Source organism: Mchenga conophoros, linkage group LG3, assembly GCF_057382185.1.
Source record: "Mchenga conophoros isolate Kocher_MC1m ecotype Shallow Benthic linkage group LG3, M_conophoros_male_GT1.1, whole genome shotgun sequence".
Classification (NCBI taxonomy): domain Eukaryota; kingdom Metazoa; phylum Chordata; class Actinopteri; order Cichliformes; family Cichlidae; genus Mchenga; species Mchenga conophoros.
Genome location: NC_140528.1, coordinates 1,920,986 through 1,938,945, shown reverse-complemented (window position 1 = coordinate 1,938,945; position 17,960 = coordinate 1,920,986). Strand labels below are relative to the sequence as shown.

The window sequence follows — 17,960 nt, the reverse complement described above, 5'->3', positions numbered from 1 at the left end:
CTCTGCAAACATTTCCAGCACAGCTGGATGTTTGTAACTTTGGTCACCTCTGTATCATCCCTCAGATTCTTTCTGCACAGCTTTGAAACCACGACAGCACGAGTGATGCTGAGGAGACGTCCAGTTTAAACAGACCTTTATTCCTGGAACACAAACACATGAAGTGATGCTGCTAAAGAAGAACATTTAATCGCACTAATGAATCAAGCATCTGTTTGTCTGTCAGTCTGTCAACAGTTCCTCTGATCGACTTCAGACTTGGTGGGTATTTTGTTTTTGCAGCGGTCAAAGTCGATCAGCGTGTTGCTTTGTCTGCTGTAAATCTGCCTGTACAAAGGGAAACATGCATGTTTTACATGCAAACTCACAACATGGCTGCATTTTTGTGATTATGTGTATTTTATATTGATTTATTCTATTATGTTTTGTATATGAATCTTTACAAGTGTGTCGATACAAAGGCTTGATTAAAACAAAGGTCTCAGCTGTGCTGTTAGGGATGCTCTCATATTTGTTTCAAATGTAATAAATCAAAGGATTTCAGGCTTTTCATCCTTTTTATTTGTTTGGTTCTAACAGCAGCTGGATAAAAACATGCAGGTGATGAATATAATTGTGTGATATTATGAGCATTGTGAATAAAGAAAGAGCAGAGATAGTAAAAAGGAAACAGGTGATGGACGTGAGATTTTCAGAACAAAAGCTCCTCAGTGAGACGATCACCTGGACACAAGGTCAGGCAGCTGGGACTCATCTAGAGAGCAAAATGGAAAAGTGATCTGTGCAGAACATCACTGTTGATTGCAGTTATTTACATCAGACTTCTTCTCTGAGATAAGAGCACCATTTGTGGGAAAGATGACAGTATTTCCAGGCTGGATGCTGTTTGCAGGGAGAACTGAATGAAAGTCTCCTGCACCTCAGCGCTGAGGTCCACACCTGTGAACACAGATGAGGTCAATCTGCTGCAGCACGTAGAGCTTTACTGATCAGCAGGTTCAAAGGATTCAGCAGAGCGTAGAGTCAGAGCTAAATGCCACATCACCATAGAGTTTGTTAACAACAGCTTTCTTTGCCCTTTGTCTCGATGGACTGAATCAGGGATACTCGTCATACTTCACCTCAACCACGTCACTGAGAGACCCCAGCCTGACACAGCAGCAGAGATGATGAAAGCAGAAACAGCAAACAGATGCTTCAGTTGTGTTTCTCTCTGTGTGCGCGCTCACGCCCACTTGTGTGTGTGAACTTTCCACGTACCTCAGCTTGTTTCTCCAACATGAGCCATCAGGGCTGAAAAACATCACTAACACATGAATTCTTTCTCTTTTTGTTATCACCTGTGATCATGTGTCTCATGTTTCTGTCATTCACCAGTTCTTGTATAGTTACGTGTAACTAGACTTCTGTGGGACGTAAATGATTGTTTTGTATGCAGATCTGTACAAAGGATGTAAACACTTGATTACAAAGGAGATCTCAGCTGTGTTGTTGTGGATGGACTTCAACGTATTTGTTAAAAAAGAGAATAAAGCAAAGTGTTTTAGCTGTTTGGGAGTTTTTGTTTGATTCCATTCAGTTTTATTTCTATGGAGTCAAATAATAAGAAAGGCTCTAGAACAGCCCTGAGTTTGTCCAGGTGACACTCCTCTGAAGAACAAAGACAAAGAGGAAGAAGGGGATTCGTTTTCAAGTCTTGTTTCTTTCAAAATAAAAGCTGAAATGTTTTGGAAGCATGATAATATTTCAGCCAGGATGCCGTCTCCAAGGAGACCTGCACCTCAGCGCTGAGCTCCACATCACGCCCTGTGAAAGCACAGATATAAATCTGCTGCAGTGAGAAGAACTTTACCCAACACAAGTGTAGAAGTAGACATTTGACTTTACCTACAACCTGTTAACAACAAAGCTTTCATTGCCTCTGTTGTTGATGTCATGTAGGACTAATCATACTTCACATCAGCCATGCACACGTCAGAGGATCTCCAGGCTTTCAGTGATAAAGCCAAGCAGATGATGTGAACATAGCAATAGTAAAACATGCATCATAATCAGCTGTATGTGTCGACCAGAGGTGGGACCAAGTCATTGTTTTGCAAGTCTCAAGTAAGTCTCAAGTCTTTATCCTCAAGTCTCAAGTCAAGTCTCAAGTAATGTCAGGCAAGTCAGAGTCGAGTCTCAAGTCACTGGTGTAAAAGTCCGAGTCAAGTCACAAGTCTGAAACTTTGAATTTCAAGTCCTTTCGAGTCTTTAAAAAAAAAACGAAAAAATAATGTTGCAGTTATGCTAAATGTAAATATTAGACCATGTAATTTTAAAATCTGTGTTTTTCTCAACACATGACAAAATAGTGAACTTAGAAAATATACACAAATTGTGAAATTGCACCTCTTTAAAATGCAGCTCAATTAAACCTAGCTCCAAGAATAATTTTCACCGACAGTTCTGAGATAAGCTGCATGTCATTCTTGGATGCGGTTGTAGGACCGGCTTTAAAATCGCATGACAAAAATATCATACATATTAAAAAAAACTGCATCACCAACGTAGCCTGGCCAACATTTGCTAGTTAGATGAAGTCAGCTATCTCATCGTAGCATATTTATATGCATATTTATAATCATACGGTTCTTGGAGTGAGCGCATACACTCGTGAAGTTTAGTAACTTCAGGTCACTGCAACAAGCCCAGGTACAGTTTACCGACGGATGGGTGCAGGACCTTGAAATGCACCGTGTAGAAAGTAAAGACCATCGTACGAACAAAGGTAAGTTTACCAGTCTCACAAATCGTCTTCATAAATACACATTCCTTAACCGTTTATTAATAGGACCTTTGAGCTCAACGGTAATTAATTAGTAGTGGAAATAATTTCTGGTACCCATCACAGAAATGTAGCAGTGACAATAATACTGTATGCTGTAATCGTACTGGGCAATTAGTGATACAAAAAACCTGTTTTATCCTGTGAATAAAAGTATATGTTTTTGTCAATGTACCATAATAACAGAAGCGAAACGCAATATTGTGTCAGGACAATTCACTATTTATGCACAATAAATAAAGGAGCATAGCGCGACCATTTCTGTTCAGCACCAGACTTGCTTGTAACCTATATCACCAATTATGTTATGAAAATGACGTGTTAACTACAACAGAAGACTGACCTTTGTGTAAATGCTTGGAGCAGACTAACCTGTGAGCTGGAGGGTTCTGGGACGTTATATTTGACCTTTGAATGGCTGCAATCCAGACCATCCGTCGCCTCTTTGTTACTTCGGAAACATGGCTCGAACAATTTCTCTTCAACGACGTAATCCGATAACAACCGATCTCTTTACCCGTCGGCTTCCCGTGGCTGTCATGTGACCGGCTATTGCAGTTAATAATACAACAGCTTCTTGACATTTTTGTGTTTCTTTTTATCGCTGTATAACTGATTTCAATTGAAAGCCTGCGCGCGCTAGTACCTCTTGCCACGAGTTCCCAGAATCCTTTGCGGTTTTACCCCTGAATGACGTCACATTTTCAATCTCTATATAATATGCATGTTAAATTTTATATTTGGGGTGAAATATCAAGTCTTTTCAAGTAAACCGGTTCAAGTCCAATTCAAGTCCCAGGTCATTGGTGTAAAAGTCCAAGTCAAGTCACAAGTCTTAGAACATTTTTTCAAGTCAAGTCTAAAGTCATAAAATTAATGACTCGAGTCTGACTCGAGTCCAAGTCATGTGACTCGAGTCCACACCTCTGGTGTCGACTATGTGGCACCTCAGTCTTGTTGGCATGAAGAAAAGTTGTGTAACATGTAGCATAAGGGCTGCAAAGACATCATGTAGACAGCAGTCGTCTGTTAGTCGTAACGTATCTCCTGTTAAAGAGTTAAATGTGCGTTCTCCATCTCTGTCCTCTCACAGCTCGCCGTACACCAACTCCAGCTGTGGTAACCATGGCTGTGCCCATCAACACGCTGAAGCTGAGACGCCACCCGTCACTATGGCGACTCCAATAGGGTTACCTGTCAGCTGTGGACGCATGAAAGGAAAACAGCAGAAACACAGACATGTTTACTGGAACATTTCCTATTGACAGCTTTATGGAAAAGTGGGTTTAAACACTTTTCTATGTTTTATTTTGTTTATTTATGGATTTATTGTGAAAGGAATTTCAAAGTTTTAATTTGACCTTTCCCCTGTTTTTCATACAGACTGGAGACGAATGGATGGTGCTTTCTTTGTTTGTCTAAAGATAATGAATAAAACTCTACACACATCTTAAACCACCCTCCTTTCTATATATTGTGTTATATAAATGGAAAGTATATAAGACACAAACTGAGCTTATATGATACTAAGGACCCTGGAGGTCAGTCCACCTTTATAATTCAGCACAGCCTGGAGTCTTGGTCTTTTCTTGGATGTTGGTTCCCTTTGTTTCCATCCTCTGTTAAGATGTTTCAGTAATGTTGAGGTCTGGGGAGGCCAATCCATGGCTGACGTCCTGTGATGCTGCATTAGCAGTTTGTTCATAGTGAAAAATGAAGCCACTGCCAATCAGACATTTGCACAGTGGATCAACTTCTGATGGTACTGTCCTGAATTCCACACCTATAATATGTTTGCACATACTGATGAATATGTGCAGCTGATTTTCAGTCCAGTTCCTGTGTGACAGACGCCAGTCTTTCTGCCTGTGTCCTTCCTTAACAATAGAGCCATCCTTCCACTGAGACTGTTTCTGATGAGGCTTCACTGAGCAGTAGATGGATCCCTCAGCTCATCTAATCGTCCTATTTCTAACACATGACTGTCAGAAACTGTTAATCTGCTGCAGCTCTTTAACTCCTCCACTTCTTTTTTTGTAATCTCTTAGTTTCCTCATCTTTAAGGTGGCACTGCACACCAGATCCAAAGTCAACATGCTGTTATATAATGGAGTTGAACCTGTAATGGAGTTTGATTTAAACCAATCAGCAATTAAGTGAATGATGATGAGCAAAGATGGTGGAGGTGGTGGATGAAGACCCGGACAGCTGTGGTTGGCTCCTCGTATAGAGCAGAGTGAGGTTGTGTTTGCACATTATTATAAAACCATGTTCACCATATATTTTAGCTGCAGACAATAACATGATTTCTTTGCTGTGGTGATTTTATTCCACTTTGGTAAAATGGAAAACCATCATTTCTTGCTGTAATTCACACATTATTCCAAGAGCCTCAACACAAGCCTTGTAGTCCGACCATATATAGACAAATCAATAGTTGTGTTTGTAACAGCTCACGAACATGAATCGTTCCACATTACTTTGAAATCATTGTAAACTAAACTGGAATAAATGAGTGTTTATATATAGTTTTGTCTCAGCTGTTCATACACAGTGTTTCAGTTCTTATCAGAGTCCCACCGTCTCACTGTGGTGAACCTTTAGCTCTGTTGTAAGCGTGTTGTTAGACCAGGTTTCCCTCATTTAAAAATAATCTCTCATTAGAAATGGACATGATGTCTAAGACATAGAAATGCTTATTATGGGTTCACTTGATGTCACTGAAAAGATGCACATGGGTAACGTGCAGGCCGTCCAGCTCCGAGGTTTATCTCCTCACCTCGAGTCTGCGACACTCTCTCCGTGTCCTCTCAGATAAGGGCGCGCACATTTCTGCACGATCTTCTAAATTACAAAGAGCGACTCACAAAACAGAAGCTCACAAAACACTCATCACAAACCAAAAATGGCTCCACTGAGCGTCAAACTGTCACCAGAATTTACTGATAATCTAAAGACTCACAGAACTCATTTTGTCTCATTGTGTCTTAGTTTGAGACATAAGTGCATGATCATAATACTGTGTAGTTAGATGAGACAGAGCTGATGCTTGCTCTTAATTATCCTCTTCATGTTTCCCGAGCCTCAGCAGTGGAAGCTACCATGGATAGAAAGACTATGACTCATCTTAAATCTCAAATCTTTGTCTCCAAAGAGCTGCTGATGTGTCCGATATGATCCACAAGCTTAAACTAGGATTATAAGTGTGTGCAGTGATGTGTGTGAAACCTCTGAGGACTCACACGTGTGTGCTTCAGCCCACACACACATATGAAGCACTGCGACCTCACACAGAAGTGTTTTACACATCCAACCTGAATCCTGATCATTTCTACAGTTTATTAAGTTCAGCTTCACCTGAACATCAGTGATGAAGCTGCTCTGACTCCATCACAGCTCACAGCTGTTGGAATGAGTCAAACAATGAAGAAGGTTCAGAAACAGCTGATGATTTTACAGAAACATGATGCAAACATGAAAATGGACACATGATTTTTTATTAACAGACACCGTTTATGTTTCACTGTGCATGACGTCATCAACACTGACACCAGGGGGCGCTCATCACCAGCCTGAGGAACTGTGATAAGGGAGGGAGACGCAGTGTTGTGTGTACTGCAGTCGGACAGAAGGAAAAACTTCCTCCTGAAAACATTTTCATCCTTCCCAAAAGTGTTTGAGTCAAATGTTACAAATATATAAATACAATAAAACACAGGGTCTTACATAAAATTAGTGATGCAGTTGTGCACTGAGCACCTTTCCAATGTTCCTTCCTCAGATGAGTCCAGCTGCTGAACACATTAACATCTGTATGTAAATGTAGCCGAGAACCAACCTGAGCACTGCTGGGAAAATACAAAGGCAACCATCAAAGTGCTGTATTATCTTATTTATTCTGAATGTTGACTTAGATCCACACCACGATTTATGAAACTATAGAACTAAAATAACAACAATCGTCTGCTTCTTTAAAATTTCTTTCATTACATCAAACCAGTGAAAACTGAGAAAAACAAAGAGCTGTTAGCATGTTCAGACCAACTTTGAGACAGAGACTGTAAAGTTCTGCACTTTAAATCCTGCCTGTGTTCCTGCAAATGATTCACACTGAAAGTATCTTAGTTTAGTATTGAGTGAGCCACAAAGCAGCCTGATAGCTTTAAAACAGGAAAAGTAAATGAAATTGACAGTTTCAGTGTAGCTGGATCTATTATTGGGGGGTCATGACCCCCGTAACCCTGCCTGGTCCTGAGGTCAAATCCACCATCTTTGTTTCAGTGCTTCATGTTCTCCCGTGTTTGTGTGCGTCCTCTCCGGTACTCCGGCTTCCTCCCACAGTCCAAACACATGCAGTTAGTGGGGTCAGGTTAGCTGTGAGTGGTTGTGTCTCTGTGTTATTCCACCTTAATCAATGACTTCCTGTTAGCATGAAGTGCTTCTGTAGGACTGATGTCATTTTCATGGTTGGATCATTTAAATGAAGCTGGACTCAGATGCAGTAAATAAGCTGATTGATCATTAATGAATAAAGCTGGTCAAACACATCACGTGGACACATGTGATTGTGTGTTGTAGTATTGATCCCAATGCTGGTATCAGTCCTGGATCAATAACACTGGATGGATGCGTTCAGCATGGAGCCCCTGAGCTGTGTTACAGACAAACATGGAAACTGACAGGTCTGTGTCATTCACAGTCTGTAACACTTCTAAACAACAGAGGCTGACCCAAGTGCCTCAGAGCCAGGCACGCTCACATCACAGCTCTCTAAATAAGCCAGTTTCAAAATAAGAGCTGAAAGCTGTGTTTGCTTGTGTTAGCTTATTATTGTGGAGACTAACATTCAGTGATCGTGTGTTCAGACTCATAATGATTACTCTCAGAAATCCTGATCTTTGTATTTACTGTGTGTTGGATCAATAACTGAGATTCATGGTATCACACAGCTGTGCTGCTGCTGATGTCAGCACATCTGGAACAATACGAGGAATCTGCTACCAGACTGAGCAGGACGTGAGACCTGTGGACTGTTTAAAGCTGTCCCTCCACAGCTCACTCAGACCTGATCCACACCTCAGTGATATTCTCTGACTTCCTCAGTAGAGACAGAAACCATTCAGATCTGGGACCATCAGCTGACTGATGATGTCACACAGACTGTGTTTTTCAGGAACAGTGATTCTGATGTGAGCCTGCTAGCTGACAGCAGACCTGATGAAAGCACATGTTCACATCTGTGAGGACAGACTGGACTCTTTGACTGCACCTTGGTTCTCCTCAGAGGTCTGTACAGGAGCATGTCCACCCCCACTGAAGATCTCAGTCACTGTGAAACATAGAAAGCTGCTTGTGTGGCCTCTGCCTCACATGTAGATACAGCTACAGGTTTCTCTGTCAGTCAGACTGAAACAGTGTCCTGATGCTGCATCATTCAGCTCTGTGCCCCAGTCAGCATCACTGGGAGCTACCAGTGTTTCTGCCCTTTTCCTGTAACACTACACTCAGCACAGGCTCAGCTGGTATCCAGTGTTGGACTTTGGCTTCAGCTGCTGTGATAGATCCTCTAACATAGATCAGCTCTGCTACATGTTGTTAGATAAGTGCAGCTGCTGTCATGTCCTGATGTTTCTCTGGCTCAGCAGCTTCTCCATCAGAGGTTCACATGGAGCTGATCCAGTATCTCCAGTAACTGTGTTCTGTGCCTCACTGGTTCATCCTTCTGTCTGTGTGACGTCAGTCAGATGTTGAAGTTAAACTCTGTAATCTTCACTGTGTCACAGAGTTCAGTGAGTCCCGTTATTCACAGTATCAATCAGATCATCAGAGAACAGCTGATCAGCAATCAGTGGTGCCAACAGCGCCTCCTGTGGTGAGAGGATGCAATAATGCAATGTAGCATTTTTCCACTCAACACTTGCAGTCATGGAAACTGTCTGTTGGATCTGTGTGACGTTGCTTTCTTGGTTAGAGTTCCTCACAAATGTCCAGATGATTCTTCTAATGAGGCGTCGACCATGTTTGCAGCTCTTTGGAAGAAAACGTCGCCCTTTGCCATCCTTACTTTTCTTTGACTTCTTCAAATGCAGCTGAACTCCAGCTGGTATTTTCTTGGACTTTGCAGCTGTTTCTGGTCATCAGTTCATTCCTGCAAACCTCTGAAGCTGAACAACAATGATGCTGCATTGCTGGCTGATCCCAAAAGGTTGATTCTGTTCATCTGGACCTTTTCAGAAACGTTTGCTCACTGATCAGGTGACTTCTTCAGTCTCAGCTGACTGCAGCTTTACAAGCTTACAAACAGCACATTTGCACAATGACTGAAAGCAGCAGCACCTGATATATATGATACTAATATAATACATATACATATATAATCCATACTAATGATGAAGGAACTGAGCTCACAGTCCATTGTTCATTCAGTGAACTACTCAGTTTATTTTGGGCCTCAGAAATGCTCACTCTGTTTGTACATCACTGTCAGCAATAGACTCATTCTGCTGTGTGGACAGGAACACATGTGACATCACTTCCTGTTTGTTTGTGACTGAAGAAGTTTACAAGGAATCATTTAGAAGAGTTTCAAACATCAACTGATTGAATCCATGAATCTGAAAACGTGTTTGTGAGTGAAAGAGACAGACATGTACAGACTGAACTATCTGTTCAACAGTCAGAGTGTTTCTGTAACAGGAGACACTCTTTACACTCCACTCAGCACAGGGACACTGAGGAACCAGGAGACCAGACACTAAACCCAGGATAAAGAGTTTGAGTGAATGTGGTGTTGAAGGTGTGGAGGTGGATCAGAGTGTCAGAGGAGACTCTGTAGAAGGACAGAGTGCCAGCAGGACAGTCCACATACACTGCTGCTCTGTTAGAGACAGAGGAGGAGGAGGAGGAGGAGGAGGAGATGGATGTTTTTATTCTATTGTGCCTGACATGACGAGGACCATCATCAGAGCAGACCAGACTCCAGGACTGATCATTCCATCCAAACAAACAGTCATCACTGTCTCCTTTCCTTCTGATACTTCTGTAACTCACTGATATATAAACGTCTCCTCTCCACTCGACCTCCCAGTAACAGCGACCAGTCAGACCATTTCTACACAGCAGCTGATAAACATCATCAAATCTGTCTGGATGATCAGGATATGACTGAACCTCCTCCACATGTGTCACCTTCCTGTTGTTGTCAGACAGTTGGAGCTCTGTGTTCACTGTGTTTGTGTCGATTGTGAGTTGACAGGAATCTGATGGAGAGAACAAACACAATCCAGCTGCAGTTATTGATCCATCATCTGTTCATTGATTGACACTTTGATGATGACTCCTGACATGATGAAGATGGTTGAATGTGTGCTGCTTTGTTTTCATGAATCCCATTAAAAACACACTTACACTTCCTCAGACCTGGTCTCAACCATCGGACTCCAGCAGGCTCCACCCTGAAAGGAGGAGGGGGGTCAGAGCAGCACAGTCAGCATGCACACATGGACATTACATGGCTCTCACACACACACTGTTACACACTGAGCTCAAAGCTCGGCTCCACTGTTTTATTCAAAGAAATCTACATTTATTTATCAGCACATTTAAAAACAGCTTGAGCCAAAGTGCTGCACAGAGTAGAGAGAAAATAGGAAACATACACAGTAATGACTATAAAGACTGGTCAGGATTGAAAGCTACAGAGTACAAATGTGTTTCCAACCGGCTTTTAAAAATGTCCAGTGTTGGTGACGACCTGATGTGAAGGGCGACTGTTCCAGAGTTTGGCTGCAGCCATCGATAAAGCTCACCTCTGTTTTTACGTCTAGTTCTGGTCAGAAGCTGCTTATCTGCAGACCTGAGGGCTCCACTTGGATTCTTTTGTTAAAGAGAGATAAGATGGAGCCAATCCATTCACAGATTTAAAGACAACCAGATCTGGAAGTGGATTCTACCACGTACTGGTAACCAGTGGAAAAAGCTGGTGATGGGTCGTCTAGCACAGACCCACCGCTGGAACCAGACAATTGATGAGGGAGAGAACTGTGACAGCGCCGTTCCTTCACTTGACCTCAGTCGCTCTCGTCTGCTCCCTCGTAACACTGCTCTTTATTGAGCTTACATGAATATGCACAAGTTCATTATGACGTCTTACACAGGTATGAACAAAGAGTACCAGTCTGTGCATAGTGAGTGTGTGTGTGTGTGTGTGTGCGTGTGTGTGTGTGTCTGTGTCTGTGTCTGTGTGTGTGTGTCTGTCTGTCTGTGTGTGTCTGTGTCTGTGTGTGTCTGTGTGTGTGTGTCTGTCTGTCTGTGTGTGTCTGTGTCTGTGTGTGTCTGTGTGTGTGTGTCTGTCTGTCTGTGTGTGTGTGTGTGTGTGTGTCTGTGTGTGTGTGTGTCTGTGTGTGTGTCTGTGTGTCTGTGTGTGTGTGTGTGTGTGTCTGTGTCTGTGTGTCTGTGTGTGTGTGTGTGTGTGTCTGTGTGTGTGTGTGTGTGTCTGTGTGTCTGTGTCTGTGTGTGTGTGTGTGTGTCTGTGTGTGTGTGTGTGTCTGTGTGTGTGTGTGTCTGTGTGTGTGTGTGTGTGTGTGTGTGTGTGTTCCAGATGTGACCCTGTGACCCCAAAGCTGGTGCTAAGAGTCCAGCGGTCCCCCTAACAAAGGGCTCTTATACTTAACCAGACACAGAGTAGGTGTCCTCCTACACCAGGGGTCTCAAACTCGCGGCCCGCGGGCCAATTGCGGCCCGCCGGACGATAGTTTTTGGCCCCACCTTAATATGAAAATGTAATGTTAGTTTGATAATGTATGACACTTTACAGTGTTGTGGGCGGAGCTGAATTAACCCACCAATCAGGGTGGGATATGGATCTCAGGGGACACCAGCCGGGCTTGATGCAAGCAGGGAAACATTTCTCAATGAGTCAAAGTTCCAGCAGCGTTGCCCTGGAGTGTTTCTTTCTTTCCTGTGCCTGGCTGGCTTCCTCCTTTCTATTGGGCAAACGCCGACATTCGCCCCAGCGCGCTGCGTTCACAACACTTCAAAAAAAGTTGTTTTTTTAAGTTGCTGCCCAGCGGGACATTATACGTATATAGATTTATACACACGTCAGTGGGATTTAAAGTTATTTTTCCACAGAGAGAGATCTCATATTAACTCTCACAGTGATGCGTAGGCGGCGGGATAAAAGAAAAGTCATGAACTCAATGCAGCCCAATTTAGTCTGCAGTCACATAGCGACACCTGTTCATCGGCAACAACAGTCCCCGGTAACCCGGACTAATTATAGGGTCGCACCGTAATTTGTGGCTCCATGTTTTTATTTGCATCACTGCGTTTGCATTGCAGCAAACATGAACATTACATATATTTCAATATAATGTAAAAGCAGTCAAAACAACTAACATCAGAAACAGCTGATGTTATTTGTTATATGTCACGGTGTCATTTCCGCTTCTTTCTCCTGTAACAACAGCCCGGCGCCGTGAGCAGTCGCCTTTTTTGCGCTCGCTATCCCTGCACTTTCTACCATCTGCAAACGCCACGGTGTTCGTGTCGTCATGAAAGACATGAACATCGAGCGTAGAAACAAAGGAGACTGCTACCGGCTTTTTATCTGCCGATCACCGTGCTACGGTTGCAAGAAAAAGAAGCAGAAATGACGTTCTCTACGCGTTGAGACGTTCCCCGTCCGTCGGCTAAACGCTTGATTGAAACTTCAATGCGACAGTGACACCAAGTAGAATTATAAATGTCACATAGCCCCAAACATGTCTTTTTCAAAGCCTGCGGTGAAGAGAAAGGTTGGTGATGAGCACCGACAATTTCAGGAAAAGTGGGAAATGCAATATTTCTTTGTTGAGCACAGGGGCACCCCGACCTGTCTTATTTGCACAGAGAAAGTTGCGCTGCACAAGGAATACAATTTGAAACGTCATTACACAACTAGACATGCTGAGCTGGATGCAAAATACCAGGGAGACGAGAGAGCGAACCGGGTTGCCAGTCTTAAAACAGATCTACTGAGGCAGCAAGATTTCTCCAAGAAAGCAACCAAAGAGAATAATGCAGCAGTCGGAGCCACGTGGTTAGTGAGATGATTGCTAAAGCAGGGAAGCCATTCACAGAAGGTGCATTTGTCTAAAAGTGCATGTTGCAGGCTGCAAATATAGTCTGTCCGGGAAAGAAAGGTCAGTTTAGCAACATCAGCCTTTCTGCCAACACCGCAGCAGATCGCATTTCTGACCTGTCAAGTGACATTTATGACCAACTGTGTGAGAAAGCCAAATGTTTCAGTGTATACTCAGTCGCTCTTGATGAGACCACAGACATCACCGACACTGCCCAGCTCCCAATGTATGTCCGTGGTGTTGATGACAGTTTTGAAGTGATGGAGGAGCTGCTCACAGTAATTCCAATGCATGGCCAGACCACCGCTCAGCAGATATTTACAAGCTGTGTGATGCCATTGAGAATGTTGGTTTGCCATGGAAGAGGTTTGTTGGAATAACAACAGATGGAGCGCCATCAATGACAGGGAGGAAACATGGACTGGTGGCACAATACAAACTGGAAGAGGAAGGCGTGGAGGAGGCCATTGCTCTGCACTGCATCATCCATCAGCAGGTCCTTTGCAGCAAATGCCTGAAGTTTGACAATGTGATGTCTATTGTTGTGAAATGCATCAACCAAATCAGATCCAGGGGCTTAAAGCACCGAAGGTTCTGTGCTTTTCTAGAGGAAATGGAGTCAGAATATGGGGATGTGCTCGACTTCACTGAGGTACGTTGGCTCAGCAGGGGAAATGTATTAAAGAGACTTTTTGAGTTGAGAGCAGAAGTGAAGCCTTCATGGAGAAGGATGGAGTTAGTGTTCCTGTGCTAACTGATCCCAAATGGCTCATGGACTCAGCTTTTCTTGTTGATATGACACATGAGCTTAATGTACTGAACAAGACGTTACAAGGCCAGGGGCAACTTGTCAGTGCTGCCTATGACAACGTGAGAGCATTCTCCACAAAACTGGCGCTCTGGAAAGCTCAGCTCTCTCAGACAAACCTTTGCCATTTCCCAGCATGCAAGGCACTCGTGGATGCAGGCACACCATTCAGTGCTGACGAGTATGTTGATGTCATTTTGAGGCTACAGGAGGAATTTGATCACAGATTTGCTGACTTCAAGACACACAGAGCCACCTTTCACATTTTTGCAGACCCCTTCTCCTTTGATGTGCAAGATGCCCCTTCTGTGCTTCAAATGGAGCTCATTGAGCTGCAGTGCAACTCTGAACTCAAAGCAAAGTTCAGGGAGGTGAGTGGAAAAGCAGAGAAGCTTGGACAATTTTTGAGAGAATTGAGCCCTAGTTTCCCTCGGCTTTCCCGAATGTTCAAGTGGACCATGTGCCTTTTTGGTAGCACATACTTGTGCCAAAAGCTCTTCTCCACTTTGAACTTCAATAAGTCCAAGTACAGGTCCAGACTTACGGATGATCATCTTCAAGACATACTGAGGGTCGCAACTGCTTCCTCCCTCAGGCCAAATCTGGCTCGGCTATGCGAGAGGAAACGCTGCCAGGTCTCTAGCAGCAAGGAGTAGGCAAGAGAAGCCATGTTCAGAAGAACAGTTCATTTTCTACAGTGTTCCATTCATGTTCAGAAGAAGGTTATAGAACTGTTAATACAGACATTTCAATCTAAATACAGCAGATATAGAAGACTGAAAGAAACACACAAGTTCACTGACTAAAAATATCTTATTATTGTTTTATTTATGTATTACAGATTGATTGATTTTCTTATTAATTCTTAATTTGTTTATTTATTTTTCATATTTTGTGTTAAAAAATAAAAATAAAGAGATTTGAGAAGATTGGAATTTTTTAACCATGCCTTTCCTGTGGAAAACCTAATGCGGCCCAGCCTCACCCAGACTCTGCCTGCAGCGGCCCCCAGCTAAATTGAGTTTGAGACCCCTGTCCTACACCATAAATCAGTAAGAGAGGGTACGACCTCTCTCATGGCCCCAAGTGGTGTGTGCATGCCAGAGCACTCTGGAAGGCACACAGAGTCTTTACAGACTACTCAGGATCAAACCTCTATCATTATGCAATCGATTATACAACTCTAAGCATATATGAGTAAATATTTCTAAGCATAAATGACAATCAACAATATAAACCTTACAGCTGGTTTTAATAACAGAATTCATTTGTTTCTCAAACGAGAAAGAGCTATCGAGAAACACTCCTAAATCTTTAGTTCTGAACTTTTCCAGTGGGCCAAGGTCAACATTATCTGCTAATGCTAAATAGGCTGCCGTTATTAACTAATGCTAATTTGATGTGAATTAGCATTATGCACTAATGCTAACACTTTTTAACAATGTGAGTAGCTAATGCTAACACTATTTCCCTTAACTTTATAACATTGTGAACGGCTAATGCTAACACTCTTTTCCCTAGCATTACAACATCTGAGCTGCTAATGCTAAGTAGGCCGCCATTAGCACCTACGTCTATCCATCCATCCATCCATCCATTCGCTTCCGCTTATCCTTTTCAGGGTCGCGGGGGGCGCTGGAGCCTATCCCAGCTGTCATAGGGCGAAAGGCGGGGTACACCCTGGACAGGTCGCCAGTCTGTCGCAGGGCTAACACACAGGGACAGACAACCATTCACACTCACATTCACTCGCACATTCACACCTAGTGGCAATTTGGATTATCCAATTAACCTATCCCCACAAGCTGCATGTCTTTGGACGGTGGGAGGAAGCCGGAGTACCCGGAGGGAACCCACGCAAACACGGGGAGAACATGCAAACTCCACACAGAAAGACCCCGGCCTGATGGTGGAATTGAACTCAGGACCTTCTTGCTGTGCGGCAACAGTGCTAACCATCGTGCCACCGTGCTGCCCACCTACGTCTAATTTAAGGCAAATACGCATTAGAACCTAATGCTCATATCGTTTTCCTTTGCTTTATAGCAATGTGAGCAGCTACTGCTAAATAGCATTAGCTAATAACAGCAGTCTAATTTAATGCAAGTTAGCATCATTTGCATTATAACGATGTGAGGAGTTAATGCTAAGTATGCTGCCATTAGTGGCTAATTCTAATTAGGGGTGAATAATTATTACAAGCTAATGCTAATATCGTTTTCTCTTCCCTTTTAACAATGTGAGCAGCTAGTGCTAGGTAGGCTGAAGCTAGCAGCTAATGCTAAAGCTAAAGATAATTTGATGTGAATTAGCATTACATTAGTGAGGAGTTAATGCTAAGTAGACTGCCATTAGCAGGTAATGCTAATTTAAGGTTAATAGGAATTGGCATCTAATGCTAATACCATATTTTCTTGCTTTAACCCTTTAAAACTGGTCAGAGTGGGCACACTCCGTTTTGCGCAACTATTTTTAAATCCCGGTAGCACTGTAATCACGTGAGCTAGCGCAATAATTTTTTTTGCATATGAAACCTGAGGAGTTGTATTTACATCTTATGCCATCAGCTTGTCCTAGGTTACAGTTTCCTTCCACATATGCTTAGGACTCATATTGCTCTGCTGGAAATAGTTTATTTTGATGCATATGCTGTTATTTTGCAAATTTGCAGTATAATATTTATTTTCGTTTTTCCTGCAGTATATAAAAATTGGTGTATTTCAAAAATAAAACTATGAAGGCACTCAAAATAAATTTCCTGAGGTGGGAAACTATTTTGTGCAACTTTTTTGTATTTACAGTTTTGAGGGATAAGCCTCTTAAATTTCTCTAACTAGAAATATATGTTAAAAAAACAAAAACGATTTTCAATTTTTTTGTAGTTTATTGCACTTTTTTGCAATTTATGTAATTACTATGCACTTAATACATACATATTATTAAAATTTAGGCTGTAATGGTTGTATTGATGTATAGCAACTTGAAATGCTCCCAAAAATGGCTCTACAGCATGTAAAAATATAATATAAGCTCTGGCGGACTTGGTTCTATGGTAGGTCTAAACGGGTTAAATCAATATCAGTAGCTAATACGATTGTTCAGTCTGACGTCAGGTGAAGTCATTTTTATGCATTTAAGAGCTGTGTTGAATTCAACATTACAAACTGAACATTAGAACTATCCTCTTCTCCAGGATTTTCCTGATTTAACATTTCAATATGACATTTCCAGCGCTTTGTTTTCTCTGCTCACAGACAAAACAGATACACGCATGTATATACAGCCCACGTCCAGCTCTGCATGCACTCCTGCTCCATTTCTATAGAGAATAAACAACGTAACACAATCATTCTCCATTGTTTTCAACTCAACCAGCTGCATTTAATGAAGGAGTTTGAATTTACTTTACAACAGCTGCTGTTGTTTCCTGTCTGCATTCATGTTCTTAACTGTACTCCACACATTCTGAACTGGTGTACCGTAATTGTCGGGCTATAAGCCGCTACTTTTTGCACAAGCTTTGAGCCCTGCGGCTTTTAGTCAGGTGCGGCTTTTCTATGGATTGTCCATGAGCGGATTTGTTTTGTTTGTTCCGCTGTTGTACGGCACTACGTTGCCTGGCGGAAGGATCGGGGTTCAAGAGTGGTATGTTGGTCACATGTCCATCCGTCAGGCAACGTAGTGCAGTACGAGGTAGCGCGAAAAACAAACTTCAAAGTAGCGCTACCCGTTCAGCTGGAGGCCTGGATGATGAGCGGCGATAAACTTGCAAAAAGCAAGTTATGCCCACCTCCACCATTGGATTCTGACAGCGTGGAAAAGTGTGAAAACATCCACGATCACCAACAGATTTCGAAGGGCTGAATGCTGCATGATGGAGAGGAGGACACCGCCACGGCCCTTCTGAGGGTGTTCGACTCTGACACTGACAACGAGGATTTCTTTGTTTTTGAAAGTGACAACGAAAGAAAGAAGCTGAGAGTGGATGACAAAGCCACCCTGAGCCTGTTTGTTTCCGACACTGGAGGAGAGGACTTTGGTGGTTTTAGTGCGCAGGAAGATGGTGGTGAATGACTGACTTTTCTTCTTGTTAAAGCCGTGTCACTGCACCTGAGCCTAAAAGGTAGTCCGAATCAATTGTTCTGGTGTGCTGTAGGTTATTGTTATGTACTACATTTGTTACTCATTTATGAAGCACAGTACA

The 17,960-nt window shown here is 42.7% G+C and overlaps 1 protein-coding gene across 1 annotated transcript in view; it reads right to left on the bottom strand.

Moving 5' to 3' along the window:
- Positions 1 to 9,255: 9,255 nt before the first annotated feature.
- The window catches only part of LOC146576956 (protein NLRC3-like), a 91,426-nt gene continuing 82,721 nt past the window's right edge, over positions 9,256 to 17,960 (bottom strand). The window contains exon 11 of the mRNA XM_085268140.1: positions 9,256 to 9,904. Coding sequence (XP_085124266.1) covers positions 9,542 to 9,904 — 363 coding nt within the window. The 3' untranslated portion in view covers positions 9,256 to 9,541. The remainder of the gene's footprint in view (positions 9,905 to 17,960) is intronic.